Source organism: Glycine soja, chromosome 11 (genome assembly GCF_004193775.1).
Source record: "Glycine soja cultivar W05 chromosome 11, ASM419377v2, whole genome shotgun sequence".
NCBI classification, from domain to species: domain Eukaryota; kingdom Viridiplantae; phylum Streptophyta; class Magnoliopsida; order Fabales; family Fabaceae; genus Glycine; species Glycine soja.
In genome coordinates, this window is record NC_041012.1 from 51,263,380 (window position 1) to 51,290,858 (window position 27,479).

The following is a 27,479-nucleotide window of genomic DNA, read 5'->3' on the forward strand; positions in this document are numbered from 1 at the left end:
CACGTGTTCCTTTATGCTCACACCGGATCATTATTTTAGGAAACCAGAATTTTAATTTCTCATCTTTTAGAAGGAAATTGAAATTCCAGTTTTATAGTTGTTTAAAATTCAGTTTTAAAATTTCAAAATTTTAAATTATTCATAAAAAACATCCAAACAATAAATTCTAAATTACAGAAATTTAAATTCTCTGATAAATTATTTTTCTCAGTTAAAATTCTCTATCCAAACGCACTCTAAATTATTCATATTTTAAAAATTTATATTACATCAATTTTAATTTTTAATTTATATGAATGAGGTAACAAATAATTTTAGATTAAAAGTTTGTATATATTATTTATGTGAAAGAAACCTTCGATCCAACAGTAAATTTTATAAAAATATTATCCAATTGAAAATTATTAAACGGTATAATAATTAAACAAAATTACACATGTATAATTTAATTCCTTCTCTAATTTATATTTTGATATATACTTTACAGAGATATAAAGTAATAAATATAAATTATTATTATATTAATAATAATTATTCAGATATATATATATATATATATATATATATATATATATATATATATATATAATTGGTAAGTCAATATAATAATAATTTATATTACTAATTTTTTTGTATGTTGAGACTTGCAGATAGATCCTCAAGAAGCCACTTATACGCGCTCTTGGTAGCAAAACTCAGTCCAGAGTCCAGACCCATATATGGCTCTTGTTCCTTTGAGGGAAGTGGGGGTGGGTCGCCATTGGCCAAGGAGTTTACTTTAAACTGCTAGCTAGCCTTCTTCCCGCCACATATCCTCAACTGAGTGAGTGTCATGTATGTATTGTACACCTCTAAATCGCACCACAACTTTCTAAGGCACCAAGTACATACAGACCCTCCCAAATGGAAACAAAATTTCTGAAATCATATTGAGAACATAGCATCAAGCACATTTTATGCCACGGATGGATTCATACCCTACCCTACATAGAACAAGTTTCTTCAGACTTTCAAAATATTATAAGTAAATAATCTAAAAATTATCCTTTGCTTGCCGGATGACACCAAGGGCTTCTGCATCATTTGCTGTGGCTGCAATCTTTAGTGATTGCCGGATTGCAGCACTGGATGTACGAAGGAATGGATTACAAGCCTTTTCCACCTTCAGTGTGGTGGGAATCTGCACAAACAGTACATATTAATTTGGTTCAAGCAAAATGCAAAGGATTCAAACACACAATGAGACAAACAAAGATATATAAGGTTAGTAACAATGATATCTGACTAGTGAATAAGATTAGTTAAGAATTGTTAGAGAGGAAGATGGAGGGAGGACACTTCAAACCATTAATGAAAAAGAGGTGCAGTGTAAAACTTACCGTGGGTAGGCCTTTACTTCGAAGGTAAGCTACTTGGGCAGCATAGGATTGAAGCTCCTCGTTTTCAGGTTCGATAGACAATGCAAACTTTATATTATTCTGCCAAACACCAAAGCAAAAAAGTCAATGTCACGGCAGTTAGGCCAGGAAAGGGAAGCACAGAACATGAAGGACAAGAGTAAATGTAACTAACCAATGTATACTCGTGTCCACAGTATATATTTGTATCATCTGACAAAGACATGATCTTTTTAAGAGAAGATAGCATCTGCAACATGGACGAAATTCTCAATAATTGAAGATGCAACCAGAACTACAAGCTTATCAAGTAACTGACTTGATACACTTTGCATCAGCAACAACACGGTAAGTTTATAAAGCCAAACATTATTTGGCAAAAGGTACGCAAGTTAAAAATAAAAACATTAGTGCAACAATAACTAAACAAATATGTATTCCTGTATCGATTTCTAATATATAGTGATAAATACCATAGCAACATATAATTTGATTCAATTTTTCATACATATAGATTGCAAACTTGGGGGAAATTGTCTAAGGAATATTCTAAATCTGCAACTTAAGAACAAAAGCATATAATATTGGTTATGGAAAAGACATAGGGAAGTCCTAACCTGATTTTAGATAAGGCGTTCCAGAAATAAGTCAAATAATTGTACCATATTTTATCAAGGCATTTACATTCACAAGTTTTGAGTTACACAAAAGGATAGTGGTTATCACAAAGTCCTTATCTAATAGCAATTTCAGTAACAAGTTCCTTCGTGTGGTTATTTTAAAATTTCAAGCACTTCTGGCAAGGGGATAAAACAAGATATAAAAAATAATACATATCCCAAGATGCAACAACTTATCACTGGATAGAAATCTCAAACCTTTAAAGGAAAAAAAAAAAAGGACAGGTACAATTAAAACCAACCTGCTGTGGGGTTCCTTCAAAGAGCTTGCCACATGATAAGCTAAACAAAGTGTCTCCAGTAAAAATTGCCCCAGATCCAGGAAAATAGAAGCTTATATGGCCTGCATACAGTATAAAGAAATAGAACACTAGAAAAATGAGCCACACAATAGAAAACAGATTTTTTTAACACTTTACAACATTAAGAAGAATTACTAATGCAAATAGGGCATGAATGTGACCTCGGGTATGACCAGGCGTGTCCATTACACGCACCTCATGGCCAGCAAACATCCACTTATCTCCATCATTCAAGTGGATATCAATGCCAGGAATCCTTTCCTTGTCAGTTCCTGAACCAATCACCTGTAATGCAACATGGAAGTGTTAACATCTACACAAAGTAGTAACTAGTAAGCATATAAAAAATATATCAAAAACTGCTTTTCGAAAATTCAGACCTTTTGCTTGAATAGGCATAATAAAAATACACAAAGTAGCACTCTAGCGGTGTGTTTGGTAGAGAGAAGAGAAATAATATTTGAGAGCATTTTTGTACTTTTTTGTGGGACCCACACCTTTTACACTCTACTTTAATTAAAAAATTTCTCTTCTATTTCCATCCTCTAAACCAAACACACCCTAAGAGCAATCAACTATTCAACTCTTCTAAGTTCTAAAGTGCTTCATCAATCATCAAAGTGCCTAATATGTCAAAATTTTCAATAGATAATCAGATGAAATTTGCAAAAAATTATTTTGCTGAATTTCACAGTTATTATTGTCTAACATGAATGCTAGATTGGACAAAGTACCAAGAGAACTTCTCCTTTAAAAGGTAAAGGTAATAATCTCTTAAGTCTTAATCCTAAAAACCAAAAGATGTTTCTACTTGCCAAGGGAAGATATAAAAGATACCAGTACCATGGAAATGATAAAAAGTTAGAAAGACAAACAGAGCAAAGTGTAAACCTCACTTTTGATCTGCTATTTTAAACAGTACTACTATTGTTATGATCATTGTCATAGTCATCATCATCTTTATTATATTATTATAAAATGATGTCACCAAAAATACACGGAGAATATCAATACAAAGTATAATAAATCTCAGCATAAAAGTCATATAAATACCTTTGCCCCATATCTTGCTTTCAATTCTACATTTCCACCCGTGTGATCATGATGATGGTGAGTGTTGAGTATGTATGTCAAATTTCGATTTTTCCTGCTCAAGGCATCTATGATAGGCACAGCTTCAGAAGGATCAACAACACCAACTGTACCCGTGTCCACATCATGTAACAGATAAGCATAATTGTCCTTCAGGCAAGGTACCTAACAAAAAAAATTTAAAACACAATAACGTCAGAACTTAAGCTTTCATCATATTTCTTCAGAAAACTTATCAGCACGGGTGACCTAATTGTAATCCAATAGCACTATGAAAACAGAAAAGACTGATAAGAGACCTGCTCTCACCAATTCAATCTGCAATGAGGAAGACATATTGGCAACACTGCAAAATTGAGTCACTCTCAGCGAGCGGCTAGCTCCACGGAGCGTTTTCAACGGTGTAGAAAACAACCGCATAAATCCATATAGCATGCCTTTTCTAAAGCAAAGTTGTCTCACATCTGGCCACACGCACAACCCACTTTTCACCTAAGAAACACAGAACAAGCAAATAATCAATAGCCAACTCTGGACCGAAAATATCAAGTAAAACAAACTTGCAGATAGGTTATAATGACAAACCAAGAAGCAACTAATTTCAGAATTATATTGCAATAAATAATCACAAGGGAAAGAGATAGACAATAGACGGAATCAAAGAATAAAATTGGGCATAGCAGAAGAGGGAGAGGCAAACCCTGGAACAAGGAAAAGTGGCCATAGCAGAAGAAGCCTTAGAGAACATATGCAGCATCTAAGCTATCTATGGTTGAAAAGGGGTTGGCACTATTTGGTTGAAAAGGAAGTTGCTTTTCTCTCCTCACCTCACCGTGTCCTCCACCACCACCTCTTCTTCATTATTCATTTTATTATTTTCTGAGGTGGCAATACCAATACCAGATATTAGTGACTCTTAATGTGTGCCACGTGGCCAACTAATCTCAACGCTTTCCTTCCCCGAGATTCCTTGAATCCTCTGCACCTCTATAATTTTCACATCCAAATGAAAGAGACATAATTTGGATAACTTGCTTAGAGAAGGAATCATTCTTTCAAAATTATCCCCAAAAACTCATGATCCTGCTAGGTTTGAATTTAGGCTAGTCACATAATTGATTATCTTATCAATATAATTGATTTGTATCAATTTAATTGTTCAAAAATTATATACATTTAATTTTAGGTTTGCAGCATAATTAATTATTTTTATAATATAAATAATTATATGATAAGAAAAAGTTACATAATGTAATTTTCATAATTGACTAACAGTATAATTCTAAAAAGAAAAAATTGTCACATAACAAGTAGAAATCTTTTTAATATAATGAATATAAAATTGATATTTGCTTCATCTTTATTTTTTTAACTTTTTATTTTTATTTTTTATCATTACTTTAATTCAAATCTTATTTATTTGCATTATTCATATTTTTATTTATTTTTATTCTCTTTTACTAAACACATTACATAAGAGTCTTGTTAAAGAATATCGGTTGGGACATTGATATAAGAAATTAAAAAAAAAATATTATAGAAATCATAAAAGAACTTATAAAATATCATGGAGAGTACAATTTTATCTATTCCAAAAAGTTTTTTTTTCTCCTTTTAATTTTACACCGGTTAATATCAGCCTTTTACTGATTGATGCCCCAATGGATTTTTTTTCTTTTATTCTTTACTTTATGTGATGAACATTTTTCGTTCATTGCGAAAGGTAAAAACAAAATAGTTTCAAAGCCAACAACAAAACAAAAAAGATTGTTCAGGAGGGTATCGCTTTTGTATTATGTTTCACGTAGTTGTTGACGTCTTTTGCAGCTTTTGTCTTTTTTTATTATTATTTGCAAAATACTTACGTCATTTCCCTAATATCATGTTTGATAGAGATGAGGGAAATTAAATAAATAAAAATAGAAATAATGATTGAAATTAGATGAAGGGTAAAATGAAAAATAAAGATGATACTTTGATAGGTTGAAGAGGAATAAAAAAATGAAGAGATAAATAATACAATAAAGTCTCACCATTTTTGAAATTATTTCCTCTCCTTTGTTTCTACCAAACAAAAAAACAATTCTATCTTCTGATCCTCTTCCCCTTTCAATTTCTCCTATATCGAACAAGCTCTAACTAAGCATTGTTGTTTGATAAAAGTGTTTATTTTTATTGGCGAAAGGGACATTATATTTATTTATTTTTCTTTTTTTGTTGAAAAAGGTGTAACAAGGTAACTACACTACAAAAAGCCTTTGGACAATATTTACACACGCTTTTTTTAGGCCATATTTACACATGCTATTCTATAACAATAACACGATCATTCTTAAAATCTTTCCTTAAAGAACATAATAATATTGACTTAAATTTTGCACGAGTTGACATTATTGTGAGTGGATTTGGCCCAAGTTGGGGAGTGGGCGTGAAAGGGAAATAAAATTGGATGGCTAATTGTTTCCATAACGTATCTGGCAAACGTGTCGCACTACCGGCCGCTTTATTAAGGGGAGTGAAGAGATAATATGTTAATTTATGTTTGGGTTAAACATAAGTAAAAGGAATTAAATTGAACGCTATTATTTTCATTATTTAAAAATGAAATATATTTTTTTCATTTCATCTTAATTGCTATTTTCTCTATTTTAATTACTGAAAGTCCCAAATGTGATGGCTACACTGAGTTTTATCCTCAAATATTAGTTATTAATATGCTAATTTTTATCAATGACAATAATTTAAACCCACGTTCTTTTTTTTCAATAACTAAGTCAAACCTTATAGTTCCTTACTAAGTAAGAGAGTTAACCGAATCATTAGTCAATTTGCAGAATGGTGTTCTTTTCTTTACTCCCCGACACTTTGTTGTTGCTTTGTTGTTTACGCTCATTTGGTCTTTTACTTTTTCAGCTTTTGCTTTGAATTTGTGTAATGAATAAAGGGGTGATGGATTGTTACATTTCATATTTTTCTCATCAGAAGTAAATTCAAATTATCTGATGTAAGAGAGAGTTCAATTCAATCGACCAGTGAAGTTGCAGCTGTGATCCAAAAGAAATAAGATGATTCTAGTCAACTTTATGGTTAATGTCCATATCCACTACAGTTGCCAGTTAGGCACGGATAGTGCAATTGCAGCTTGGGTCCTACGATGTACAACACAACGAAAGGTGGAAATAAAGATTTGCTTGCTGCATAATTTGCCACAATCATGGTGCACACCTCAGAGTTCATTCAGTATTGGAGCTAGGGAAAACTATAAATTGATAGGTTTCTGGCATTTTTTAATGCAGCAAATATATGTGATATTAACATTTCTATACAACATTCACATATGATCAGGCCGGGCCAACAAAAAGTGTGGCCTAAAATAAAAATTAAGACCTTTTTACTTTAAAAAACTAATAATAAATGTTAGTAGACCTAAAATTCAAGTTTTAGTTGTTTTATTCTTGAATCAATTTTCCATTTCATGCAGCAAACCAACAATGTAAAATAATTATAAAATGTTGTTGAATAATGTTAATTGTTAGTTTTTTTGTTAGCCGAGAAAATCAAACCTATGACCTTTTTCTCTTTTTCATCTTCTATTACTACGAACTCAATCTTATAACTCCTAATCATTTTCAATTGTATAATTTGTCATTTTTATAAGTTTTTATCAGACTCTCTAATTGATCTTTTTGCAAAAGATTCTCTTTTTTTGGTGCCCATGTGGTTGTGTTGTGCATCACAACCACATATGAAGTCCCTAATAGAGTTAGGCTTTGACATAATTCACAATTCCAGAAGCTTAATATATTTCTTTTGACCAATATCTTCTAGGTTGTATTTTAGTTACATATGAAAAAGGAGGATTCTTAATGGCATATAATTATGGGGCAGGGGACAGTGGTCCAACTCAACCCATCTCAAGTAGACTACTAGTAGTAGCAACTTCTCGTCTTTAGCAATGCGTCACACATCATAACAAGAAATATGGAAAACAATAAAGTATTTCAAGATCCATCCACATAAATAGAAAAGAGATTAAGAGAGACAGTTGCCGGCTTACATAATCATCAATGCCATCGTATATAGGGTTCTGTCCGCAAAAAAGTTTCAAAATCAAAACTCAGAACTTATCAATTATTATCAAACAAGAATCCTACGTGAATTAGGAAGCCTGGTGATTGACTCAAGAAAGGAAAACACAAACAATTTCATTATTCAAACATCAACAAATGAACATAGTACTTGACATTGAATTATCTCACACTTATTCTTTATCTTTTTCATTAATATGCATCTTAATAATACATTTCAAAATGAAAAGAAACAGCTTTTCGTTGTTCCAATTTTGTGTTCACAAAACATTTTTCAAAAGCAAGATTACTGCTATTGGATTGTTACTTCCATCCTCCCCGTCCTATATTCCAAACTGTGTTCTATTATGTTGCTTCCTTCCTCTTTCTAATCTCTAAATAATTTAGTCCTCCCGACATTATTTTATACGATTTACAAGACCACTTTTTGTGCCAAACCATCATTAGAACGAAATAAGTTACAAAATCACAATTAAGAGGAGTAACATATCAAATGAATAACTGCTAGTCTGCTACCTTCTACTGAAAATAAAAATGCACAGTCATGAACAAAATAGTGGAGAACAATCAGGAGGAAAAACACCCTTCTATTTTCATATTTATCATCCCTCGCTTTCATCCTCCTCTATTGTTGTTTGATCCTTTATACGTAATCATCAACATTAAATGGTAACATTCAGAAGCGATATATCAAATGCAGCTAAGGCTCAGATTAAAATAGTGCTGAAGCATCAGTCTTTGGTCAACCACTTTTTTTTATTCTAAAAAAAAAAAAGCTTTTGAAGAGGCAGAAAAAGAAGGAAAAGAAGGAACAAGGGGCTGCCAAAAGATTCTTTTTCAATCTGAAATTACACACACTATAAGAATGCAGACTCTATGCTAGTAATTCTAGTATGAACAGGTGCCTGTTAAGACACATTACCAATCATAACTCAAGAAACAGTAAAATAATTATTGAAAAAAGACATCAAAGCCCTTGCTAGAATAGCTAATGCTCATCTCCTGTTATTAGGCTTAAGCCATGAATTCTTCCACATTGTGTACTGCGGGTCATCAATGAACTAGCCTTCACCTGAAAACTCAAATTAAAACTTTATCAGGCTTCAGATACTCAATGAAGCTAAATTCTAATCACTTTTCAAGTGTACCACTATCATACACTCTGAAAAACTTTTAGATTTTATGTTAGTGGTACACTTAATTATATAATTGAGATAAAATTGTGTTGTAATCAGTGAAAATCCCGATCCCTTTGGGAACATCTAGCTACATACTTTTTGAGTAAGGACTAACAGTATTTGTAGAAGGAACTAAAAGAAAAATAAGGGGTTATGATTTATCTTCAAGCTCATCAGTATCTGGATACCGCAATTGACATATACTCTTGATTGATATATAAGAAGTGGAGAAGAGAGTTCCTCCTGAATTAAGGACAACGAGAAACAACAATGGCAAGAAACCAAGGGAGATTTAAAAATGCAGCCAAATGAATTGCGGCTTCAATGGTGGCTTTTCCCAATACTTATATTTCTTGTGCTTCAATTTAATTAGCCTTACTTGAAATATAATAAGGAGACGAGACGACTAGGATCCTGTTTTATTCGAACAAATTTCGAGACTTTTTATAAAGATGTTTTTCCTGTTTTAATTGGGATATCATTTTTTTAATGTTCTTTTACGCAACATTCCACTTTAGATAAACACTTGATAACAACTAAAAGGATAGATGATTATTAAGAATAAGTGAGTCAAAATCAACTCTGGTCCCCATTTGAACAGGCTGACTCTATTTTTATATCTGTGAAAATTGGGTCAGCCCGATTGGCACTGGCCAGCAAGAAACATTCAGTTTTCCAAAATTCCATTGCATACATTTTTATCATCCTTTGACTTTGACCTTCTCCATATTTTCTAACCAAAGTTAATTTTACATGATACGACTTTGCGCTGCACGTTTGAATTGTTCCTGCAGCCAATAACCATCCTTCTCTTGGTAAAAGTTTGCACTATTTTCTTGTTAGACGAGCTGATGCAGTATTGTTGGGGGTAAACAACTATACTTCAGAATTCATAAATCATTAACTTGGTCACGAAACAACTAGTGGAGCAAATATCACCTAATTTCATATATAGTGTTACATTTTATCTTATTATCTGTAGTTTTATAAGTTGTCACATCTTCAACCTATACTGTCAACCCAATTAAAAGAGAGAATTTCCAAAGGGGCAAATCTAGAACTATAAGAGATATTTTCACTTTTCATTTATCCTGATGCAGCCTAGCAGTTAAGATGATGCGTGTGATTGGTACATAATTCTCTTCGTGAAAATGCCATTTATGGTTGCGCCAAAAAGACACCAAAATCAAATGATATAGAGAGTTGACAGGTGAAATATGAAATGGATATGATTTAGGCTTTATACTTTGGCACCAGAAGTTATATCGTACATGATTTGGGAAACTATGTAAGAACCACAAAATTCAAGGAAGGGCATTAGAAAAGATCATATCTGCTTATATCTTCCATTGTTTCAATTTGTATAATTTCATCTGAACAATATTCAGAAAAATGAAAGAAAATATCCTCATAAATCATGTTTGCTATCTCCCCTACTAAATAATTAGACTCCATCTATACCTCAAACCCCATGTAGGATTTATGTACAAACAGACGAAAGAGGGGGCAAAAAATAAGTGAAATTTAAAGAGGACCTTGGACAACTTTTAGTGACCGAGTTTAGTCCCACTCTGCCTATCTACTCATGCATCGTTAAGCTAAGCTATGTACTCATTCACCTTTTGGCTTTACTTTGTGTTGTTTGGATCTGAGGTGACGATTGTGATCCACCACTGAGTGCAGCAGCAGCAGATTCAACATGTGTAAGAAGATATTCATATATCTTCTTTCTCAACCGGTCAATTGTCTCTGTTGATATCTGGCATGATTCTCCCTCATCCTTGCTCGATCCTATCTCATCTAACCAATCGTTAACACTCTTTAGTTGAGTGAGCATACCTGCTATTTGGTCATTATCTGACAAGGTAGTGTCCCCATCACTGTCCAAGAACCTCTCAACAAATCCCAAAAACCAGTCTCGGGACTCTAACTGTAACATTTCAGCCAAATTAACTACCTCATTGAGACCATTTCCTCTAACCCATTCTGGGGGAAGTTGCACTAGTTGCTTCTGACCATTTAATAACCCATCACCTGGTTTGCGAAGAGTTCCTTGTGAGGAATGCTTGGAATTAGCTGTCAGACGAGTTTTTGCATGAACTTTTGATGAAGCATCTTCACTGGAATTGTGTAGGACTAACATGTGTTGACTTCCCACAACAGTCTTTTGATTTTGAGAATTGCTTGAAGCTGGAAGCTTGGATGATTGAGATTCTCTTGTAAAAACAGCAAATGATGACAAATTGGTGGCCAAGGCTGCCTGGACCCAGGAAGCCGATTGTTTTTGTCTATCTGATTTTACTTTTAGAGCTTCTTCCACTGTGCTCCTTTCATAATCTGGAGATGAACCATCTGGAATGGGTTTTGACAAGGATTCAGCAATTGTCCGGGTACTATTCAGGCTAGCATGAAGAGTTAAAAACTGCTCTACTGCTGGCTGTGGGTTATGTTCCTTAGCAGAATTAGTTAGCTCTGAATATGTTCTGCCAAAAACATCACAAACAAGTGTCAGCAACAACTTGGTATGTAGCATAGAATTAGAACATTCTAACATAATAATCTATCAAATGTAGCAACAACAATATTTATGGATAAACCTGAAATCCTGCTGTATATTAGGCATCTTACTTTAGGTTAAATTGCAAATTTTTCTTAAAAAAAGTGAAATATATACATGATATGTCTATCAAAAGTATCCCTGCAAATCAAACTACAAGCCAATTCTGATAACAATTAACACAAATAGCATTCATATACACTTTCTTCCCTTTCTGTCCAAATATTTCCAACAAGCGTCCAAGAAATCTCTGCCTTGATTACACACAATAAATAAAGGTTAAATTACAAGTAACCTGAATGTGATCTGGAGTTGGTTATCTTTGCCTAATTTTGATTTAAAAAATGTCACACTCTCCACATGTGGTTTCTCCTTTCCACAAGTCAGTTCAAACTTAAAATTACCCACCTCTTAATTTTTACCATTGAATGGCAATGTGTAATGGAGAAAAAACAGATACTCAAAGAGAATAACCCTAAACCACTAACTACATATGGGATATAAAAACTTCTTACCCCATTGCCCAGAGGCTCTTCGCTATGCGAAGGTATGGGGGAGGGATATTGTACGCAGCCTTACCCTTGCATATGCAAAGAGGCTGTTTCCGGATTCGAACCCATGACCAACAAGTCACCAAGGCACAACTTTACCATATGGGATATGCATAGCTAAAATGAACACCAAGAATGAACTACTTGTACTTGGGAACAATGAGTAAGGCCAATGGATTGATTAGATGCTATATCACTCCAAGCACAATAATTCAAATGTAAAGAGAACTTCCATCAGATCTGGCTTAATGAATTGAGCAATTATAATAGTAGGAATTTATAATGACAGTACATACAACTGTATGCATGTTTAGAGTTACCCAAGGAATGATAGAACATATATATGCCTGTTAACCAATACGTTCTTGATAGTTGATAATAGATTAGGCAAAACGCAACTCCAAAATAGGACGGAATGAAGAAGAAAATCTCTACATAGCAATGCAAATAATAAAGTATAGGATTTATGCCACCAATTCAAATACTTCAATTTCAATATTCTTGTTAGTACTATCTGATGATTAAATAGAATATTGAAGACGTGATGGAAATTGGAAAACACAATTCATTGAAAGTATCAACAATAATTTTTTGGAATGAAACTGATTTACCTCTTCAGTGAAAGAGGTGCTTTGCTTCAGTAGATAAAGAAAGAATTTGCTCAGAAGTACAGATATCAGTCATATATCTAGGTTCACAATCTTGACCACATTGAGTAACAGTGTAAACTAAGACTTCTAAACATTTCGGCAGTCCAGAAGAATTGTCCGTAATTAATTGCCTAAAGTTATTCTCCTGATTTGAGTTATTCATACCTTAGACATTGCAGTAAACTCTCAGCAGCAGCAGCCTCTTGCATAGCCTCAGTTGCTGCTATCTGTGCCGCATCTCTGTGTTTCATTACTTCCTGTCACAAATGTCAACATAGAATAAGAACAAAATACAGTTAAAGAATTTCTCATCTGAACAGAAGGATTCAGTATTCTATATAATCTTCTGAATAATCATCTAGTAAGGATATAAGTTAGGAACAATGATATGATCATATGACCAAGTTTTATACCTGTGGCATACTTATTATATAGTAGTATTCATGAATCTAACATGATACTCATTTGAGTTGTTTCAGTGTAACTCATGAGACCATTTTTTTCAAATATATTCTGTGACAGCCAAGAATCAAAGAAGTAAAACGTGAAAGCAAAGGAGTTCTTAATGGATATACCCTTCCAATCTTTGAAATAGATGATGGGAGTGAAGCCCATTGAACACTTGCATCTGTCACTTTTCTATTACTTAGAGAAACTTTGACCAAGTTTCCAGGGAGTCCGCTGTTAGAAACTTCAGCTGATTTCTTTCCAATGGAAGTTCTTAGCTTACTAGACTTTTCTGGTTCCTCCACAGTTCCATTAGCATTAGCCTTCTTTGTAGATGTTTGAATCTTATGTTGTTCCTTAGAGGGCTTTGTTGGTGCTTGGATCCTGCTCTCCTCTTTAGATAGAAACTTTTCAGTTGAAATGCTTCTCCTCCTAGGCGTCTGGTAGACCATAAAATGAAAGAAAAAATGTATAAAATTGTTTAATTGACTCAATCCATGGAGGTAATGAATTGAAATCCAGGTCTCTCAGACTGAAACCAACTAAACTTTATAGCAGAGTATTCTACATAAATTTTCAAAGGAAAAACAAGACAAAATGAAACAATTTAATCCAGCAAGCCCAGGCATTTGACATCAAGAGTTGCTTAAAAGGAGAAATGGTGACTCACACTTGCTTCAGGCTTAGAATCAAACTTGGTTGCAACCCTGGTTTTGGAAGACTCTTTAGTCTTGACCTCCATACTCCCTTCCCAGCTCTTCCTTAGAGCCTTTGTCCCCAGCTCAATTCCCTGCACCAAATTTCTAATCGGATTTCCCACCACAATTTTCTTCCCAACCAAACTACTAGCCCCACGAACAGCCTTTTCCGTCTCCGCCACTCCCACCTTAGCCCCAACCTTTCCCTGGTGCTGCCTGACCCCATTGGCAAATTTCTCAAAAGAACTCGGCAACGAGTAGCAACTACTCGGCGACGAAGGAATGGACCGCGAATTGGTTGACTTCAATCTAGCCAAGGATTCCTTCTTGACCTGAATCTTGAGTGCAGGCTTGATTGGCTGTGGTTGCTGAGGCTGATATTTGCTCCTACCGAAAACAGCACTTGCCTTGCTGGATTGCACATCCTCTTTACCACTCCCACCACCACCAACAACAATTGATCTCACTCTCTCCTTCTTCTCCTTCTCCCCAACCCCACCACCAAACACCTTCCTCGGAGACTTGGACCTATCCACGTCACCCCCACCAGAACAAGCCCCATTTTTGTCATTACCATTATCGAGGAAAGCAAGGGAATGAGTTGCAACAATATCCTCAGGGGTTCCAACACAAGGGTGTCTCCCAGGAACAGGCCTAACCCCTCTGAGAATGGGAACGGGAGAAGCACCCTCCAAGCGATCAACAAACACAAACTGACCCAACTGAATCTTATCACTGAGAATGAGATCATCATGCTCATCAGGGAGTGACACGTAGGTAGCATGAGAGGAATCAGAGACCTTGAGATAAAAACCTTGGTTTGGGAAAAGCTCACCCCCTGCTGCAAGTGCCGGAACAATGCTCACAACTTGCAAAAGCGAAGACCTGTGCTCGCCACCAACCTTCACATCCGAGTTCATGTGCTGAAGAAGCTTCAGAAGCACCCCCGGAACCAGATTCGCCATTGTTGTTTTCCTCCACCACCCTCAATATGCATCCCCAATAAGAACAAACCCTCTTCGATTAAAAAAAAAAAAAAACAACAAACTTGGCACAAAATTATAATAAAACCCCGGGGGAATTAATTTTCTTTGTAACAAATATGGCCTAATTCATAGTTTAACAAGAAAGGACAGAGGGATTCAGTTTAAGAAAATATTCAGAGTTGGATAGGCTGGTTTAGGTAGCAATTTTCAAATGGAGAACAAAAACCAAGGAATAAGACAGTATTCACTAAACAGGAATATAATTAATATCGAATAAAGTAAAAAATAAATAAAAGAGATGGGACTTGTACTGTACAGCTAGGTGTACATAACAATTAACAACCTGCGCCAAATTTTTCGTGGAAATTCCAGAAATTGTTTGGGGGTTGGTACGGTTTTTGTTTGGAAGAAGAAATAAAATAAGATTAAGAGGGAATGAATTTTGGAAGAGGAAAGAAAAAGAAAAAAAGACTGAAGAGAAGAGGTATAATTGGCGGCAGGTTATTGCATGATTGATACGCAAAGAGGTGTCAGTGTCAGACAAACACATCTCTACACACATGCTCTTCTTCAACACTTGCGACCTGACCCACTCAATTTGCGTTGGATTGAACCCAGAACAATTGTGGGGGCAGTTCAAACGTATGGAGGTGTTGCCAAGCCACTCAATCCAAAGGTTGTAACTGATTGATTCTAAGAGGGACAAAAGGGTACTGTGCTAGCTAGCTAGGGACTCTAAATCTCATTCTAATTTTGACATGTTTTTTTTTTTTCCTATCCTCTGAGAAAATGAGGAATACTTTGGTTTTTTTATTTTTTATAATGTAGAATGATTATCATTGAAGTTTCCATACGAGTGATTGCAAATGGGTGCATGTGCCATGTAGCGTTAGTGTTAGGAGTTAGGACCAAGGCAAATGGGGTGTCGGCTACCAACAAAATACGGGTCACCTCCTAGTAGTATAAATAAAATATAATTAGAGTGCCCTTCTTTTATTGAATTGATTCATGTATAAATTTAAATGATTTTTTTTTTTTTAAATATCTTGTGTTCGGGGGTGCTTTTGTTAGATGTGTTCTGTAAATAAAAGATATAAAGATTTTTTTAAGTACCAACCTCCTTCTATTACTAATAATATTTTTTTATTCATATATTATAAGTGTCTCTTAACCCATTAGATTAAAGATTAATTTAATTTATGATATATAATGATCATTGACTTAAAGAAAATTTTACACAAAAAAAATAAATTTAAATTATAGTCTAAATAAGACACTTTTCAATCCTTCCATATGTTTTAAACAATCTAAAACTCTTATTATCTTAGTTTTAATATTTATTTAAATTCAATATTAATTTAGTAAATAAAAACGTGTGGAAACAATGCGCTTTTATTCATTTCTAATATAAGTAATAAAAATGTTTGGTAAGTTAGGATTGGGAATTTCGTGACCGGATTGAACTACTGTATAGGGGAAATAATAATAACTTAATAAATAAAAGAATTTTAATTTTTTCTATAAATTTTGAATTGTTTCTAATTCCTTTCCAGCTCCTGTCTTGATGTATAAAGTGGAATTTTAATTAGTATATTAATTGTTTATCTTGTTAACAATTTTGAATGAAATTAATTGCTCTATTATAAAATTTATTTATTTATTTATTATTTGTATAGTTAATTAATTAATTAATTAATTAGTGGGTTGATAGGGATAAATTTTAGGCCAAACAACCATTTTGATCCTTTATCTTATCTATTTTTTTAAATGATTATTTATATTTAAAAAAATTACTTTGGTTTTTTATCTTATTTAAAAGGTTTAATATAATCATTTATCTTTAAAAAAAATTATTTTAATACCTTATATCATTTAAAAGTTTTAAAATAGTCCTTCAACTATTTAAATATATTCAACTGTCATTTGAATAACACTAAAATAAATTATCATTTTAAATATATTTAAATTGTTAAAAAAATCATTTTGAACCTTTTAAATAAGATAAAATATCAAAATAAATTTTTTAAAGATAAAAATACCATTTTTAATATTTTTAATAAGATAACATATCAAAATAAAAAATTTTAAAAATAAATAATCAAATTAAACAATTTTTTTTACCAAAATGGAGCCTAGATTTTATAACTGTAAATTTAGTGGAATCATAAGGTGGTTGGGAGGAGAAACATAAGAGCTGAAGTGATAAAAAAAAAAAGTCATAGGTTCAAATTCCCTCACTAACATAACATATTAATACTAACTCTATTAATATTTACTGATTAAAAATAACTATAAATTTAGAAAATTGATTACGTGAGAGTCTTAAATTTGCACATCTTTCAAATTTTGTATATGTAAATGTAAATTAATCACGATTTTCTATCATCATATCTTTACAATAATTCTTTGCTAAATTAAAATAAAATATTTTTAAATAAACAATTAAAGAAATAAGATGATTGAACATGATTAATATATTAAAGTTAAGATTGAATCAGTCAGATATTATTTAAGTTTAATTTTTGATAAAAATATTTTTTTATTAAATTTTATTATTTCTTGATTGAACTTTAAATTAACTAGAATTTTTTCCCTAATGGATCGTGGTTAAGGAAAAAAATAATTAAAAAAGGTAAATATTAAGAAGAAACCAAACAAACAAATTTTATAAAGCTACACATGTTAGGTATATATCCTTACATTTATAATTTTTTTGTGAACTTAATTAGCATTTTTAGATACCAACACAAAATCGTTGATTATACATTCCCTGTGACATTATATCCGACCTGTGAATGACATTATCTCCAACAGTTGACCATGAATCTAGCAACTAAATAATAATTAAGGTACAGAAAAAAAAAAGGAATCTGTATTTAAAAATATTAAGGATATAAATTATCATTTCGAACCTAAAATAACTATAATACATTTGACAGGAGGATATTGGAGAGGGTGGGGGTTGTTTTCTTTTTAAAGTCACACCTCAAAAGAGTAGATCCTAATTGTTTTATCAATGCATAGTTAATTGAGATAAGACGTTGTTGTTGTATAGTTAATATTAATTTATAATTTGAAATTTGTATAAAATTTTAATGTAACTCATTCCATACATTATTATAAGGTCAACGTCTTAATTAGTCTATATTACTCTTATTTTTTTATTCTATGAAATCAATAAAATCGTCATTTGTTATTACAATACTAGGGAGAAAAAATATCATTTTTTTATAAAGATTATCAATATATATAATTATACATATAGTTTAGCGAAGTGAAAAATCATGAAAGGTATATATGCTGTTAATCCTTGCCTAACATACATCTTCAATTGTTATACTTTTTCAACTTTAACTTATCATAATCTAAAAGATTATGGGACTTTACAAAAGAAAAATGATGGAATTTAGCATACACATCACACATAATGGAACCATATATTAGCCAAAAAGAACAAGCAAGGAAAGAAGAGGAGAAAAACAAATAAAAAGAAAAGATGGTATGAGTGTGGACCAAGTTTCTACTACCTGATCAACCTGGCATCCAAAGCCACTGGCATGGCATATAATATATAATAATATTATAATTATATTCACACATCAAACCATTAAGATGAGAAGTATATAATTAATTCTGCAGTCAGTCAGTTATTTGATGTGTGTGTGTTTTTTAGAGGATATTTGATATGCTAATGTGTTATATAATTCTCCAACCATTTTCTATAAATTGTAGTTGTACTAGACTACTAGCCAGTGTACGTACGTGTTAATGTGTTTTCATGCATAGGTGATTGGGTGGTTTATAAGTTCATATTTTAATATTAGCAGTTTTGGTATAAATATATGTTATCGGGACCCGCTTTTCTTCTATTTTCCTTTTAGCTAAGCCTAGAACACAATTAGCACTGTGGACAAGGAAAAAACACAATTAGCATCACTTGATTCCCACACTATTAACGTGGGCACTAATTTGTCATCATAGTTTTACAACTGTTCTTATATAAGCTAAGATTGGGTGAGAAGAACCCATATTGCATTTATTAAGTTAACATGAAGGAAGAAAAAGATGGCTAATGGAGAGAATTAGATTGCCAACAATGATATAGAAATAGGAATTAGAAAGAAAGGCTGCCTCAACCATCCATCACTAGGGACATCCATAAGGGGCACATATTCACGACGTGAACGAGTCAAACTCTATGATGCACGCAACATGTTAAACTATACTACTTTACTTTTAATACATAATTTATCAAATAATGTGACAACTTGTCATCATTTAATATTATAGTTTTTTTTTACACAAATAATATATATATATATATATATATATATATATATATAATGAATATAATTGAGCATTTGTAACTTCGTCTATGGATCATACAAAAAATGAATAATGTATCTGTCATCAAGCTGTAAAAATTCTTTATGTGACATGCATTCTTTGTCTGTTTAAAAAGTACAGAAGCAATTGCTTACTTAAGCCCACTAAGCAGCTAAAAAGTATCTTCCTCCTTTATCGTTAATCTCGCGTTTTACAGTTACATACTTACATATTAAAAAGTGGCACGGTGTCTAATTATATTTGGATACATTACACCGTACCGGATATCGAAAAAAATAAATAAATTACACCGTACCTCTCAAAACCTGCCTTAAAGTTGCTCTGTTTTGCGAGATTACTTCTAACTAATTAAAATTTAGCTAAACTGATTTTGATTAAGAAAAATTCTGCAAATTTATTTCAAACCATCTGTTTCTTTTTTTACATGCTTATATTCTTCTCTCTTGAATCAAACGAAGACATGTAAGTAAAAATAAACAATTAAACTCCATTTAAATGCCAAAGAGTTTTTTTTCCCTTATATATTATTTTTAATTGAAACACATGGAAAAGATGCATCTTTAATTCATTTTATTTTTAAATAAATAACCACTTTTGCAATTTTTTGAGAAAAAAGAGAATATTTATTAAGATATAATTCATGTTTGTTGAATAACTACAAGACCATCAAGAAAATTTGATCACCTAAGAGGCTAAGACCAAGAGCTTACACGAGACAACTAAGTTCGCTCATAGAAGGTTCGGATTTAATTTCTAGTTTGTCCACTGTTCTTTTTGAAATTAATGTAAAATAAAAAGTGTTTCAACAATTAAATTAAATGTGCTGAGAAAAATTGACAAGGAACGTCATTTAGAAGCATTAATTAATTAGTTATGTTTGATCGTAATACACACCAGGAGTAGTATTTAGTTGAAAACATTGGCTTATTGGTTGAGTTAGTGTGATTGATTACCTAATTATTCTGAGCCGGGGCGACCAAATTGATCCACATAGTGGAAAGCGGGTATGAGCAATTAGTAAAATAACGAATCATATGAAGGTAGTTGTCATTATTAGTTGCTCTAAAAGTTTAATTAAAGGTAAAGTAACAAGTGTTAGCTTCCACGGCATGAACACTATGAATGAAATCAATCTCAATCAGGATATATGAATGCCCCACTAACATTGAAACAGGTCTAGTAAACTCCATAGGAGTATCACTACTTGCCTGCATCGTATACTCCATAAAGTATGCACAAAACAAATGTTCCATTGAAGTATAAAAAAGTGATAGCACAGGAAAGCATTTCCAATTGTTATTGGGCATAACGTCACTGGTATGCTAGAATTATTAGTACAAGCCTCACCTAGAGAATTATTATAATACTCAAACAATTATAATTCAACTCAGATCACAGCTACTTAATAAGTTCCCAAGTGTCATGAGATATTCCTGAAGAGATTGTCTACCGAGCAAGTTAGGAGCATTTGCCATTATTTATGTATAATTCGTATCGAAATCCACTGTAAAACTGTTTAGGAATCAAATCAATTAAGGATTTGGCATGAAAAAAAAAAGAGACTAAGTAAAAAACTAATAATTTTGCTAATGGAAATGCTGCGGAGCGGAGGTAATTATTTAGGGACGGATGAGCACGGTGTGGTGTGATCGCTTTTATTGCTAATGTTGGTGTGATCCATAAAAGCGGTGAATTTTACAACCATATGCATCAAAGTCTCAAAGGTAATAAAATATAATTCTAGTTCACTAAATTTGATTAAAATATCTTCGTGACTAACGTGGAATATTGAGTACTCATATAACTTGTGGCTCAATCATCGCCCTTATCTAATGCATTTGGTTTGTATGCAGGGACAACCATTGTTTGTTAGGTATATCATAGAGATCCTCATTCCTTAACCGAATTCTCAATAAATCAATACAATAAATTTGTATTTTTGCGGTGTGTGAGCCTTTACTTTTACCATTTCCTAGTTATAAATTTCATTTGCTGAATGTTCTTTTTGGCAGACTCCGGAGCATGAGCATGAATAATAAACTTTAAATGTTGAATTGCTTAAAGTCGCATATAGCACATGGGGTGGAAAATCCATCCCTGCGATTTTCAATACAAAAGTGGAAAGCTGAATGGTCAAAGAAACACCCAATAATCTAATCTAATACAATTAATGCTTCAACCCAAAATTAAAAAGTTACATTCGGAAAGTCAAATCATGATCAAAAACCATAATTGTATCAAATTGATAGGTAGGGAAAATAAAAATAAAAATTAAATGGTAAACCTAAACATATAGTAGGTCTTAACCCAACCATAATTTTTTTTCTCCACAAAAAAAAAAAAACCAATCAACAACGGAAAAACATCTAAACCATTACAGTACGTTCATGGTGCCAACAACAGCACAACTACAAATGTGACAAAATGAGAAGGTGAAGGAGCCATCAGCCAGCCATAGTAAGAAGCCTTCATGTGAAAAAAAATTGTTAAAAATTAAAGAATTAGCAATCAAATTTAGTGACGAAAAACTAAAAAGTATTAATGTTACGTTTCACTGACCATGTGTTCTGTCTGGATAATGTCTCCTATACAAAAAATCACAACATTTAAACCCATCCTTGTTGAAGCACAGATCACGTGCTTGATACTGAAAATGAAATAGCCAAAGATAACTTGTTGCAATCAGCATTTTAGAAACAATCTTGTTACTATCAACATCCGTTTTTTCTTTAGCTACATTACATGAAAGCTAGTGTCATTTCATTATTATACATGCTCTAAATTTTGAAGGCAGTTTTTTGTCCTTTCCTTATCATTTATTTTCTGACCCACTGGATTTTGAAATTATTTTAATCGCATTAGTGGTGTTTTATGATTGACAATTGGTTTTGGATGCATTAGGTAAATATCTTAATTAAGCAATTATTTAGTAAAACTTATTTATAAATATCACTGAAAAATTTATTAAAATAAATTAAATTTGTTTTTATGAAACTTATTAAACCTTTTTAACCCAGGGATCTTGTTCAATTGGTTGAACAATGTAGGTGAATGTTATAAACCTCTGATTTCAATTCCTATGATTTAAAAAATGTTTGTTAAAAACTTAAAAAGGTCATAAATCATTGTTACAAGTTCAAACAAGCTTTGAAAAAACTCTTCCGAGCACCCATTACAATTCCATGTTTGTCTTGAGTTTTGTAGTATATAACTTCGAATCTTCCATTGCCTTGCCAATTTTTTAGCGTCTTGTTATTTGAGGAACTATATACGCTTGTTTATAAATTTAAGATATATTAAAAATAGAGAGTTTGAAACATCTTTATTTTGAATTAATGATGTCAGAATGCAAGAATTATTCTAGATTAGTAGATTAGTTTGCAAAGCATCAACACACAGAACACAACCGTTAATAAATCATCAACACACTTTTGGTCCATATGTAAAAAGGCCCATATTTGATTTAATCTACTCCAAAACAAATTGTTACAGCAGAACATCCTTTTACGGCAAAGTTGCTGGTACATTCAGTAGTAATTGCACGCGATTCTCATTTTGCCATTTCATAAAACTGATACGGATTAGACAATTCCTAAGTAATTTCAGTAGTTAATGTCATCTCAGAAATTATAAGTTTATAACACGCTCCCTAGACTACTATAAGCGAATGAACTTTTAGTGTATGTTTCAAGTATCTAAACTTGATTTTTAAAAGAATTAATTGTGAAATCAATTTTGCTCAAATTTATTAATTTCGTATTTTGGTAAAAGTAAATGAGTCTATTGATCTTTGCTTAAAATTTATTTGAAACATGATTTTGACAGTTTTGCAACGAGGTGACAAGTTGCCAAATAGATGACGTGTGTGCAATTAGAAGAATAATTCTAAATCTTTTTACACCATTCATTTACTAATTCTCGAGTCAATTTTCTTTGTAGACAAGCATTGTTTTAGTCTGAGGTGACAAGTTGGCAATAGATTTTGACCAAGAAATGTTTTTATCTACAGTTTTGTAGATAAGGATAGAAGGATCCTATCCTAATCTACAGTTCGGCCGAAAACGAATCCATAAACGACTGGAAATGTATTGACGTCAAATTAACGAGGTTTAATCAACTAGCCACATAATCCCCAAGCAAGTTGGATCCGTCTTAAACAAAATACTAACATGATCCCAAATGTAACAACAAATACGAAAATTCTCTGAACCATTTTACTAACTATGAATCCCCAAAATCCAGAGAAAAACCTGATCTTCATACAGCAGTAAGAATCACACATCCTGCACGCTTAAACCTGCAAAGATGAATCATATACAATTATACTTATAAGACAATGACATAAAATATTCATTTGAACTTCCTCATCAAACACATCATCCAAAACTTTGAGACATGCAATGTAAGGTGTTTCATTTTCTTGTCCACAATACAATCTTCCTTTGCTTTCCCATTTGAAGAATTATTCCAACTTACAATCAAAAGTAGAAATATACCAATTTATGTAATTCAGCTACCTAGTGTCGCTTTGAGCGTTTATTTTCTGTTTTTATTTTTTAAAAATAATTTTCAGTTTCAAATTTTCAAGATTTAGAAATCATTTATCGAGAAGAAAGTACTTTACGGTGTCACCGTGCCACAACATTCTCACCTCTTCGGAAAAGACAGAAAAAGTTGATTTGTTGTTTTTAGTTTTGGACCTGTTTTTGAAAATATATTTAGAGAAAATGTTTTCTAAATTTTAAATAAATGTATTTTCACTCTGTTTTTTTTTTCAAAGTTAAAAGAGAAAACACTCAAAACCAAGTGCCATAATCACATAATATAGCTATAAAAAGTGTCAGCAGAAATAGTTGTGATGTGAGTAACTAACCTGGAGGAAGTGATTGCTTCAACTTATCAGCCTTCTCAGAATCAAACACACAGAGGGTGTAAAGGTACTTGGAGCAACGGACCTTGAACTTCACCACATCCTTGCTCCGCTTGATTTTCACAGAGCGTGCATCCTTCCTCCTAGCAGTGAGGAGGAAGTCCTTAATCTCGTGAATTTGCTTCGGCTGCATAAAACACAACACACCACACGTAACTCGTAAGCATCAACCGCCAAAACACAGTATAAAATCAAAGAAAAGGCAAAATTCAAACAAACATACAGAAACAATGACAGTCAAATTCACCATAACTAAACTAAATCACAGTTCAAATCAAACAAAGACAACAACAAAGCCTTATCCCATTAGGTGAAGTCCACAACATGGATCACAAGATGCCATTCGGCTCAGTTTCTGAGATGTTAATCCAAATCAAACATTTTACAAATTAAAGGGTATCTAATCTCTACCGCTGAAAGAATTACACGAGCAAAATGGCTTGACCTGGAGCAATTAATGTTTTAAAAATTAATTTAAAATTAAAACAGTGTCTCAGCTTCACAATCAAAATTGTACTTATCAACAACATTACCACTGGGGAACTCATGAAAACGAACAAGTCCAAGATAAATCCAAGTTAGGCGTAGGCTGATCATTATTAAAAAAATTGAAAGGGTGAAATGCGAAAGCATTCGTTTTCACATCGTAGAATGCGAATCAATCACAGATAGAGTACTACAAAATGCTAAAACAATAGGTGAAGATAATCAGAATAGAAAGAAATACCATAGTGGACTTCGCTGCGATTCCCTCCTCCGAGGCTCGATCCCTTACTTCAGATTCATAATACACCTTGTTAGGGTTTATAAACTAAACCCTAGATTAAAATTTCCCCTTGCCCATTTTCGACCCTGACATCCTTCACTAAAATGGGCCTCGCTCTATCTAGGTTAAGCCCAAAAATACCTGGGCTCATTTAACTCGAAATGTTCCGGTCCGGATAGCTCGGGCTATTTTGGGTGTTGCCAGGCACCATGCAAATTACTCGTACACCCAGCATAACTTGCGCAATTCCCATTTTGTCCTTTCATAAAATTGATAAAGATTGGTCAATCCATAAGTGACTCATACAATTTTTTATTTTTTTTTTCAAAAATATGTTTTTCAAATTAATTTAAAATTAATGACTCAAGCAGGAATCAAACCTATGACTTTTACATTAGTACTAATACGACTTTCTAACCAATTATGCTAATAAACCAATTATGTTATAAAATAATTAATGTCGTTATATATAACACTAAAATTTCTAATGTATATTTAATGCACATGTAAATTTAGATAATAAATTTTGTGATAATTAATTTTGATCTAATAATTAATATGTTTACATATATGAAATTTTATGAAACCTATGATTTTTATTTAAAATTTATATATGTAAAAAAATACATTATTAAATCAAAATTAATTATAATAAGGTCAAAAAATACATTAGTAGCATTATGTTAATAAACCTATGATTTTTATTTACAATTTATATATGTAAACAAATTAATTATTGGATCAAAATTAATCGTCACAAAATTTATTATCTAACTTTACATGCACATTAAATATATATTAAAAAATTTAGTGTTACATATAGTGACATTAATTATTTTATAACATAATTATCCTATTAATTCAATTGGTTAGAGTATCATGTTAATAATGCAAAAGTTACAAGTTTATGAGCCATTAATTTTAAATTAATTCGTAAAACATATTTTTGAATAATTTTTTTAAAAAAATTGTATGGGCCACTTACTGATTGGGCAATCCATGAGCTTCATACGGATCTTACTTAAGCACAATCCGTAAGTCTCATACGGATTGTTCAATCCGTATCAATTTTACGGAAGGACAAAATGGAAATTGCACTATTATGCTAGGTGTACAAACAATTATGTCGGATGCACAAATCAACAGCTGATTTCTGAATTATGGCCCAAACAATTATACACAACACATAAAAAGAAAGAAACATTAATCCAACCACCAAGCATACAAAGCACTTTTCTATTATTATTATTATGAGAGCATTTTTTTTTACACAATGAGAGCACTTATTTAATACCTGTAGATTAGTAATTATTTAATAATATAATATGAGTATCCCAGTCAATTTTTATAATTTCAATTCATTCTTCTCTAGTTGTCTGACCTCCTATGATAAACAAACAGTGAGTAGGTGCTAAAATAAAATTTAAAATGATTTTTTTTTATCTTAAATAAGAAAGATATGTTGGGTCTTTTTATAATACGTAACATTTTTTTGTCTTATAAAGGTTGATAGCAAATATTTCTTTTTAGTGGACTCAAAGCTTGAATTTTAGTTGTTTAATTCTTGGGTTGAGTTTATTTATATTTCATATATTCTCGATTTAGAGTTATAATTTTTTTGAACACCTGGTTATAAATAACTTTCTGATATCCAAATCAAGGACGAGTCATCTAAGAGATCTAACTCAATTAGTTTAATTAAGTAATGTGCATGAATAATGCATGAATAATATAAATCCTATAATATTATCTTTCATTTCTACTTTAAAATTAAGTATGAGTCAATCATTTATATGCTAAACAACATTATCATGCATGTATATATATGATAATTGTTTCTTCTTACGGATGGAGATTACTTAAGAGGAGTGCGCTCCAAATATGATTTAGAACTTTATTGATTTTCCTCTGATTTCTTATTGACTTGAGTGTCAAATATTTGCAAGTGGTCTCCACCGTTCATTGCTAGGCTGAAAATCGCTTCCACATCATCAAAGCTCCACTTGTTGTTTGTGATCAAAAAAGTTTTTTTTTTTTTGTTACAATCGATCGAACAAGTTTAATATGGTATTCGTTGAATATAAATATTTTTTATGCTAAGGTCTTTATTTTCAATAATGATTAATTTATTCACCATGAACATTATGTTTTGTTCCTCCCCCTTCCCCCTTTTTAATAGTTTAGTTCTATTTTTACGTCTCAATTGTTAAGATGATTTTTTTTTTCAAGTTGCATCTTGAAAATGTCTCTTATTGGTAAAATAAGAACGGGATTATTGATGGCTCAATGTCTCATGGTTATTTTTTAATATAACTATACAACATAGGGAAAATAAGAAATGGGTTGAATTTTGAAGCAATTAATTTTTCGTAATTTTTTTCAAAAGGTAGAATATCGTCTGTTTTTAAGACAATGCAAATACGCTGTAAAACAAGCTTTATTTTAAATCTCTTACCAAAAACTTTTATAAAACCCAAATCAAAAGAATATTTGAAACACAATGTTAAACATATAGGTATGAGATAAGAGAACAAGAATTAAAACATACGAAGGTCTTTTGTACTAGTTAGTCTCACCCAATGCTATGTTTGGTTCTTAGTACTACCAAAAGAAGTTTTTTAAAATAAAAAATGATTAAATTTTATTTAAGATGAATAATGTTATAAGATGAATTAGCTACATGTTACATATATAAACATGTGATATAATAATATAATATATGTTTGTTTTCCTACAAATAAAGTTGTCATTAAGACAAATTACACTTCTAATATAAATTTATAGTTTTTATTTGACAAAAAATATACTAA

At 31.9% G+C, this 27,479-nt stretch overlaps 3 protein-coding genes across 5 annotated transcripts; all 3 read right to left on the reverse strand.

Moving 5' to 3' along the window:
* Positions 1-597: 597 nt before the first annotated feature.
* Positions 598-4,332, reverse strand: LOC114373518 (probable hydroxyacylglutathione hydrolase 2, chloroplastic). Of its 2 annotated transcripts, none has more exons than XM_028330996.1 (8): positions 4,172-4,332; positions 3,781-3,963; positions 3,433-3,636; positions 2,541-2,664; positions 2,320-2,420; positions 1,573-1,647; positions 1,380-1,478; positions 598-1,180 (listed from the first exon to the last, which is right to left on the reverse strand). In XM_028330996.1, exons 1-8 carry the CDS (start codon positions 4,226-4,228, stop codon positions 1,034-1,036), a joined length of 990 nt encoding a protein of 329 aa, XP_028186797.1. In that variant the 5' UTR covers positions 4,229-4,332; the 3' UTR covers positions 598-1,033. The 2 variants fall into 2 exon arrangements, with proteins under 2 accessions (XP_028186797.1, XP_028186798.1); XM_028330997.1 differs by lacking the exon at positions 4,172-4,332 and adding an exon at positions 4,057-4,158 and having other exon boundaries at positions 928-1,180.
* A 5,708-nt stretch (positions 4,333-10,040) lies between these two features.
* LOC114376576 lies at positions 10,041-15,391 on the reverse strand. The gene is made up of 4 exons (XM_028334749.1): positions 13,613-15,391; positions 13,071-13,382; positions 12,661-12,752; positions 10,041-11,220 (listed from the first exon to the last, which is right to left on the reverse strand). The coding sequence occupies exons 1-4, from the start codon at positions 14,603-14,605 to the stop codon at positions 10,353-10,355; spliced, it is 2,265 nt and encodes a 754-aa protein (XP_028190550.1). The 5' UTR covers positions 14,606-15,391; the 3' UTR covers positions 10,041-10,352.
* Positions 15,392-23,037: 7,646 nt separating this feature from the next.
* On the reverse strand, positions 23,038-24,752 carry LOC114374300 (60S ribosomal protein L38). Of its 2 annotated transcripts, XM_028331930.1 has the most exons (3): positions 24,631-24,752; positions 23,847-24,030; positions 23,038-23,270 (listed from the first exon to the last, which is right to left on the reverse strand). In XM_028331930.1, the coding sequence occupies exons 1-3, from the start codon at positions 24,631-24,633 to the stop codon at positions 23,248-23,250; spliced, it is 210 nt and encodes a 69-aa protein (XP_028187731.1). In that variant the 5' UTR covers positions 24,634-24,752; the 3' UTR covers positions 23,038-23,247. The 2 variants fall into 2 exon arrangements, with proteins under 2 accessions (XP_028187731.1, XP_028187730.1); XM_028331929.1 differs by lacking the exon at positions 24,631-24,752 and having other exon boundaries at positions 23,847-24,036.
* Positions 24,753-27,479: the final 2,727 nt, after the last annotated feature.

Coding starts and splice junctions, on each gene's coding strand:
- LOC114373518 (XM_028330996.1), bottom strand. CDS start 4,228: ATGCTGCATATGTTCTCTAAGGCTTCTTCTGCTATGGCCACTTTTCCT. Junction 1,648..2,319: donor TTGAAGGAACCCCACAGCAG/GTTGGTTTTAAT, acceptor TCCATGTTGCAG/ATGCTATCTTCTCTTAAAAA. Junction 1,181..1,379: donor GAAGTAAAGGCCTACCCACG/GTAAGTTTTACA, acceptor CTGTTTGTGCAG/ATTCCCACCACACTGAAGGT.
- LOC114376576 (XM_028334749.1), bottom strand. CDS start 14,605: ATGGCGAATCTGGTTCCGGGGGTGCTTCTGAAGCTTCTTCAGCACATG. Junction 13,383..13,612: donor ATTCTAAGCCTGAAGCAAGT/GTGAGTCACCAT, acceptor ATGGTCTACCAG/ACGCCTAGGAGGAGAAGCAT. Junction 11,221..12,660: donor AGTTTACTGCAATGTCTAAG/GTATGAATAACT, acceptor TGTTTTTGGCAG/AACATATTCAGAGCTAACTA.
- LOC114374300 (XM_028331929.1), bottom strand. CDS start 24,036: ATGCAGCCGAAGCAAATTCACGAGATTAAGGACTTCCTCCTCACTGCT. Junction 23,271..23,846: donor GAAGCAATCACTTCCTCCAG/GTTAGTTACTCA, acceptor TCATCTTTGCAG/GTTTAAGCGTGCAGGATGTG.